This window comes from Buceros rhinoceros, unplaced genomic scaffold, assembly GCF_000710305.1.
Source record: "Buceros rhinoceros silvestris isolate BGI_N320 unplaced genomic scaffold, ASM71030v1 scaffold3121, whole genome shotgun sequence".
NCBI classification, from domain to species: domain Eukaryota; kingdom Metazoa; phylum Chordata; class Aves; order Bucerotiformes; family Bucerotidae; genus Buceros; species Buceros rhinoceros.
The window spans coordinates 38,280-46,170 of NW_010393512.1; the positions used below are offsets into that span (position 1 = coordinate 38,280).

At 49.2% G+C, this 7,891-nt stretch overlaps 1 protein-coding gene across 1 annotated transcript in view; it reads right to left on the reverse strand.

The window, feature by feature from the left end:
- Window positions 1-606: 606 nt before the first annotated feature.
- Window positions 607-7,891, reverse strand: part of LOC104501105 (MAM domain-containing glycosylphosphatidylinositol anchor protein 1-like) — a 33,855-nt gene continuing 26,570 nt past the window's right edge. The window contains exons 5-7 of the mRNA XM_010144858.1: window positions 3,171-3,301; window positions 2,096-2,204; window positions 607-995 (exon numbers count right to left, since the gene is read on the reverse strand). Coding sequence (XP_010143160.1) covers window positions 904-995; window positions 2,096-2,204; window positions 3,171-3,301 — 332 coding nt within the window. The 3' untranslated portion in view covers window positions 607-903. The remainder of the gene's footprint in view (window positions 996-2,095; window positions 2,205-3,170; window positions 3,302-7,891) is intronic.

Sequence of the window (7,891 nt, forward strand, 5' to 3'; positions counted from 1 at the left end):
TCATAGTTTCTCCACCCAACAAGAGTGCTGAGAGAGAGAAAGAGGAGCTCGGAGGCCAACACTGCAGCCGGATCCAGACAGGAATTCTCCAATACTCAGTGTGGTCCATCTGATGGGTCCATTCCTGCCCCATCTTCTTCAGGCTGGTGGGTGAGAAGCACAGAGTGGTGGGGAAAGGCCAAAGCAAACTACACAGGGAGCAATTGAATACACAAGAGCCTGGAGGATGTGGATGGATGGAGACACTGAAGCACATGCGGTGCGAGACAAGATGCTCCGTCCACCGGCATGTGGGGTGGCTGTTGCCCCATGGTCAAGGCTGGCGGTACTGCAGGGAGCTGCAGCCAGAGCGGGGCAGCCCCAGCCAGCGGGAAAGCGTGGGGAGAAAAAGGGGACTACTGCAGTATATTATCCACCAAGCTGTGGGCTCTGCAGTAAAGAAGGTAACTGTTCCGGTAGAAATTTGTGCTTTCATATATTTTTGTTTGTTTGTTTTAAACAAGTTCCCACTTCCCTGAGAAAGTCCTGTCTGACATTCCCAAGGAAACATGGAGGTGTTTTTTGACTCCTTCATTTGCTCTTCACATGTCTTCATTCCTGTTTTACGTTTTTCATTCCTTCTTTTCTGTGTGTTTCTGTTTATTTCTGTCCTTCCTCTCTCTCTTGTGCACGTGCTTTTAAAAATTTTCTGTCTTTATTTTTTAATTTCGTTCTAGACATGATGATTTTCTCAAGGAGTGCTCCAGTTCTGAACCAGATCCCTTTGCGTGGTCATGTCTGTCAGTCTTTGGTAACATATGGACACTTTGGTGTGCCAGTGAGGAGGGGAGGAAGAGGAGCAGAGGTGGCTGAGTAGGAAAGGAGCAGAAATATCTCAGTCCAGACAGGAGCGCTCGCTTGCCATCATCTGAGCAGCATGTAAAGGAAGAAAGTCAATGGGCCACAAAGACAAGGGCTGTGCAGGTCCGGAACACCGCTACCTGGAAGAACGACTGCTGCCAGCCAAGAAGAGAGAATAAGAATTAGTGATGGGACAGATCCAGACCTCATCGAAGAAGCCAGCACACATCAGTGTCTTAGCCTTTCCTTCCACCCCACACCATGAAGCACCTTCCAAATCTACTGGAAGCTCTTTCTAACCTTCCCTGGACATTCTCAAGGCTTCCCATCCTAGTTTGTCCATCCTAGGCTGAGGGTGTTTTCACTTTTTTGATTTTTTTTTCCTGATTTACTTTTGGAGTTAAGAAAATTGCCGGAAGTGACTCTTCCTCAACAAGGTTTTTTCCCTTCAAAAATAAACAAATTGAACCTTGCTCACAAGTGCCTGTCTGGCTGTGGTTTGCATACGCTGAACATCTGTTTTTCTGCCCACTGAGGCATGGTATTGAGGGCACAGGCAGGACCAAGGCACGAGGGACACCAATGATTCCCTCCCAAGGACTAATGCCTATGTATTGCTTATGCACCTTTCTATGGCTTCAACCTATGGTGCACCCCAGTGAGAGTGGAATTGTCTGCACTCCTGCAAAGCTGGCACAAGAACGTGGATGGATGGAAGGGGCTGGTGTGATTTAGCTCAAGCACTCACTGTCAGGACTGGGAGGGAGGTGATATTCAGCTTGGGTAGCTTGCTCCCATCCTGCTTGTGCAATACCCTGCCTTGGCTGTGCCTCCCTGCTCAATGAGAAGAAGTCCAGCCTTCCCTGTCTCCAGACCCCAAAAGGCAGATGTTTTTTCCTGGAGAAGGACTGACTTAACACAGAAGCCATTAGAGCCTGCAGAAGGTCTTTCCCTTCCCAAAGCTTCCATACCTCGGGTTTCCAGAAAATGAGATATTGCAGAAGCCTTTACCTGCTTGGGGATGACACCCCCAACTCAACGTACTGATGCAGACTTCAGCATGCTCTTGCTAACTTAAGACTGTAAAGAAGACATTCAAAAGTCTGCTAGTCCCTCTGCTGACTTTTCCTGATGGAGTCAACCACCTTGTTGAGTCTTACCAAAATGTCAATGTGCTCTGAAATCAGCTGCATGTCCCTAGCCCATGCATACACTCCCACTGACTTGTTTTCTTCTGAGGCACACACACTCTCACCCTTATTTGGTCCAGCTGGCTTCCTTGGACAGTCCCCCTTTTTCAGAGTGACATCATCAATGGCAATGTCCCCCTCGTAGCTCGTGCCCCGGACACCTTCGAAGATGATCTGCAAGCAGAGCATGGGACAGAGCCCAGCATGAGGCTGCAGTTGTGGAGGACCGTTGCTGCACTGTGCGTTTCTGCAGAGGTGAGCAGGGTACAGACCAGATCTTATAAGGTCCCCAAGTGAATGGATCCTTCCTGTTTCTCCAGTACCCTTAGGATCTGGAGAACCAGATCCCACTGCTTACGGGAGCAACTTCTGTGTGCTGAGCATCTGTAGAGTAACAAATGAGCATGTAGAGCTCTGCTTTATTTAGTGTCCTGCACTAACAAACCAACCAATACTGAACAGTGCTCACAAGAGTAACAAAGTTCTGATTTATTTTTTTCAAGTACACGAAAGCATGCTGGGCATTTTGCCACAGTGCCACAACTTACCAGCCTACACAGACCCAGCTCTCACACACAACCCTACATCAGCAAACTAGCGTGTTGGACAAAAATGTTTGCCATAAATTATCCAGCAACAAAGCAGCTCAATTCCTGGGTACAGATAAACCACTCCATGAGCAGATAACCGAGTGCTCAGTTCACAATTTGTCCTACAGTCCTAAACCAGGAGAAGAGAGGGGGTGGGCTCTTGCAGCACGCACTAGAAGAAACCTCTCGCACTCAAAGTCACTTTAAACCAACAGGCCAGCTGGTCAGCACCAAGAGACATATCACTCAGACCTGGTACCAGAAGGAGCTCTTCAACATGCAGTTTCCAGATCCGCAACGATCAGAAAATTTATAGTGCTAAACATAACTATGTTGGACGGATTCAGAGAGATGTGGATGTGATTTCTTGCATCCATCAAGCTCTTGCCTTGCCCCAGTCACCCTGGGGGTGGAGAGCTCCCAGTGCACTCCCTGTGCTCAACCAGCCCCTGTGCCACGGAGGCAGATGTCTGCTGGGACGTGTCCTACAGTCCATGATACACAGACAGGACAGGTGGCAAGTAGGTCTTTGGCTGTGGAACTGACTTACCTGGAAGGGCCCAGGTGGGTTGATGGGCACATGTGCTTGCTGCCACATGTTCCCCCGGTTCCCACTGAGTGACCAGACCTGGGTGTCGATGGATCGCTTGTTTCGTACACGAACTAGCAGGTTCAAGGAGCCTGTAAGAGAGAAACGGGGCACTGGTGTGGCAGAGCAGGCAGGCAACTCTGCCTGATGGGCTGGCCCCTGGCGTAGCTCGGGGGCTCGGACTCGAGCCACAGCTGAATGCCCCAGCTGGCCCAGGGATGGCCTGCAGAGACCCAGCAGGAACTTCTGAAGGGAGCCAGTTTTCTCCTGGGCTGATGGGCAAGTGCCACTGGCAATGATTCATCCATCTGGGCTATCCAAGGGAGGACACAGACCCAGATGAAGACAGATAGGACAGAACAAGGAAGAAGCAGTCTGTAGCATGAATGGGGTGGCACAAGGAGGGGGTGGCAGAAACGCTAGCTGCAAGGGGACCTCCAGAGGTATCCCATCCAATCTCCTGCTTGAAGCTGTCCTCAGCTCTACATGAGGGTGGCATGGCTTTGCCTGTCCAAGTCTTGAAATTCTCTAAGGAAATCAACTTTTCCTAATGTCCAAAGTGAACCTCCAGTGCCACCAGTTGTGGCTGCTGTTCCCTCTTGTATTGTTCTAATACTACTGATAAGATTTTGGCTCTATTATCTTCGAAATTGCCCTTGAAAAAGTTGGGGGGCCAAGGGCTCATAGCAGCTTCCCCTTTGCCAGACTGAGCAAGTCCAGCTCCCTCAATCTCTTTTCCCCAGGACTTCTGCTCCTGGCCCTTGACCATGCTGCTGCCCTCCGCTGGAGCCACACCAGTTTCTCTACATTCCACTTGAACTGGGGAACCCAGGGCACTTGTCTGCTATTCACCACCAACACCTGACAGACACATCCTGTGTAGCTTAGAGCCCTTTCCCTGCCCTGGCCCTGGCTATCAGCTGCAGAAATACAACCTGTGTCCTCAGTTGTCACTTGCCCTGGAAGCAACCTTGGAGTGAGCAGTCATGCTTTGCTAGCATGGGGCGTCATTGCCGGTACCTTCCCAGCCCTGTGTTTTCAGAGGGACACAAAGACCCTGTGAATCAGCACCAACTTCAGGTTCTTGCAAACAAAGCAATTCCCAAAAGGTTTTGTTTGCCATTAAATGAAAACCAAAGCCAACAAATCTCAAAAGCTTTTCCAGTTCTCACTTTGAAAACATTGTCGCAGCCCCCTACCCTCCACCCACAAATGAACCCATCTCAGCTGATCTTCCTGCAGCTTCTTTTTAGTAATCCCCTCAGATTACTTAATTTTCCCTTTTTTGTTTCAGTGAAAAAACAATTGTAAACATTCACTCAGGGTTGACTTGAAACACTTTCTCTCTTTTTCTTTTCCCATTCAGCTGGTGAACGAAAAAATCAATCACAACTCTTGTCACGTTGTTCTCATCAGTGTTCCTGGTCTCCTTAGACAGACATATTACATCTGAGAGCAGAGAGGCAATAATAACCCTTACTCATATGTCCCTAGTCTGCCTGCACTTGGGATGCTGCCTTCCTGGCCAGGTACGCCCTTCTGACAGGCAGCGGTGAGAGGTCAGGAGAAGAATCATGGAATGTTAGGGGTTGGAAGGGACCTCTGGAGATCATCTAGTCTGACACCCCTGATAAAGCAGGTTCACCTAGAGCAAGTTGCTCAGGACTATGTCCAACATCTCCACCAAATAAGACTCCACAACCTCTCTGGGCAGCCTGTTCCACGGGTCTGTCACCCTGAAAGTAAAGAAATTTTTCCTTATGTTCAGAGGGAACTTCCTGTGTTCCAGTTTGTGTCTGTTGCCCCTTGTCTTATCACTGGGCACCACTGAAAAGAGTCTGGCCCCATCCTCTTGACACCTGCCCTTTACATTTTTATAAGCGTTGATAAGACCGCCTCTCAGTCTTCTCTTCTCCAGGCTAAACAGACCCAGGTCTCCCAGCCTTTTCCCGTAAGTGAGATCCTCCAGTCTCGTAATCATCTTTGTAGCCCTCCGCTGGACTCTCTCCAGTAGTTCCTTGTCTCTCTTGAATGGGGGAGCCCAGAACTGGACACAATACTCCACATGTGGCCTCACTAGGCCAGAGTAGAAGGAGAGGAGAACCTCCTTTGACTTGCTGGCCACAGTCTTCTTAATAGCACCTCAAGATACCACTGGTCTTCTTGGCCACGAGGGCACATTGCTGGCTCATGATGAACTTGTTATCTACCAGGACTCCCAGGTCCTTCTCAATAGAGCTGCCCTCCAGCAGGTCAACCACCCTTCCTCCCCATACTGGTGTATGGGGCTATTGCTCACTAGGTGCAGTCCCCTGGACTTGCCCTTGTTGAATTTCATTAGGTTCCTCTCTGTCCAAGTCTCCATCCAGCCTGTCCGGGTCATGCTGAATGGCAGCACAGCCCTCCAGTGTATCATTCACTACTCCTAGTTTTGCATCATCAACAGACTTGCTGAGGGTGCACTTCCAGGTTGTTGATGAATATGCTGAACAAGACCGAACCCAGTACTGACCCCTGAGGAACATCGCTAGCTACAGGCCTCCAGCTAGACTCTGTGCTGCTGATCACAGCTCTCTGGGCTCTGTCCCTCTGCAACCTTACCTACTTACCACTTAACACTCATGTAACCCACACTTTCTAACCTTACCTATAAGGATGTTCTGCGGAACAGTGTCAAAAGCCTTGCTGAAGTTGAGGTAGACATCATACACTGCTGTCCCCTCATCTACCCAGCCACTCATGCCTTCATAGAAGGCTATCAGATTAGTCAAGCATGATTTCCCCTTGGTGAAGCCATGTTGACTTTCTTTTCCTCCACATGCTTAGACATGACATCTAGAATAAGCTGTTCCATCACCTTGCCAGGGATGAAGGTGAGGCTGATTGGCCTGTAGCTTCCTGGGTCCTCCTTCTTGCCCTTTTTGAAGACTGGAGTGACATTTTCTTTCCTCCAGCACCTCTCCTGTTCTCCACAACATCTCGAAGATGATGGAGAGTGGGTTAGCAATAGCACTTGTCAGCTCCTTCAGCACCTGTGCTCATATCCCATCGGGGCCCATGGATTTGTGCGTGTCCAGCTTGCCTAAATGATCTCTAACCTGATTCTCCTTGACCAAGGGAAATTCTTCCTTTCTCCACGCTTTCTCTTTTTCCTTCAACGACTGGGATTCCTGAGGGCCGGCTTTAGCAGTAAAGACTGCAACAGAGAAGGCATTCAGTAACACCACTGTCTCTGTACCCTCTGTCACCTCATTCAGCAACAGGCCCACATCCTTCCTAGTCTTCCTTTTGCTACTGATGTTCTTGAAGAAGACCTTCTTGTTGTCTTTGACATCCCTTTCCAGATTTCGTTTCAAGTGGACCCTAGCCTTCCTCGTTGCATCCCTCTGACAATGCTCCTATAGTTCTCCCAAGTGCCCAGTCCCTTTTTCCACTTTCTGTAAACTTTCTTCTTCCATTTGAGTTTTTCCAGAAGCACCTTGCTCATTCATGCAGGTCTCCTGCCTCCTTTGCTTGGTTTCTTGCTCATAGGGATGCATTGATCTTGAGCTTAGGGGAAGTGGTGCTTGAATATTAACCAGCTCTCTTGGACTACTCTTCCTTCTAGAGCCCCAGCCCATGGGAAGAGGCCAAAGTTAGCACCTATGAAGTCCAGGATTGTAACCCTACTAATCGCCCTGCTTCTTCCGTGTAGGATCCTGAACTCCACTATTTCATGGTCACTGCTGCCACAGCTGCCCCCAGCCTTCACAGCCCCAACCAGCCCTTCTTTTTCTGTTAGTACAAGGTCCAGCAGCACACCTCTTCTCATTGGTTTCCCCATCACCCCTGTCAAAAATTTCTCATCAGTGCCTTTGGACTGTGTGCGCTCTGCTGTAGCCTTCCCAGCAAATAGCAGGGTGGTTGAAATCCCCCAGGAGAACCAGGGCCTGTGATTGTAAGGCTGCTTTCAGTGGTCTGTAGAAGGCTTCATCAGCTTCCCCTTCCTGATTAGATGGCCTGTAGTAAACACTCACAACACTGTCACCCATATTAGTCTGACCCTTAACTCTTATCCATAAGCTCTCAACTTGTTCTTCATTTACCCCCAGGCAGAGGTCAATACATTCCAGTTGCTCTCTCACATAAAGAGCAACTCCACTGCTTCACCTTGCTGACCTGTCTTTCCTAAAAAGTACATGCCATCCATGACAGCATTTCAGTCATGTGAGCTATCCCACCACGTCCCTGTATGTAAGATCACCACACACAGATCTCTAGTTCTTCCTCTTTATTCCCCGTGATGCATGTGTTGGTGTACAGGCATTTTAGAGAGGCAATTGAGTATGCAGGTTTCCCCTGGAGGGGTGCAAGAGGATCCACCGTGTTCATACATACCCTTGTGGTGGTTGGCCTGCTGGTTCTCATCTTGGAATGCAGCTAAGGAACATCTGTCACTGCTCTAGTTGGCCTGGCTTATTTCCCCACTGGATGTGGTGACATGAGCCTTGCCATTTTGGATCCCTCTCCTCTGAGTCCTTCAGTTTAAAGCTCACCTCACCGTGCTGGGCAGCCTGCTGACAAATAGTCCCTTGCCTCTGCTAGCCAGGTGGATTTCATCCCTCCCTAATAGGGTATGGTCATTAAAGAATGGCCCATTGTCAATAGACAGGGAAAGAGACTTTCCCATATAATCTCACACC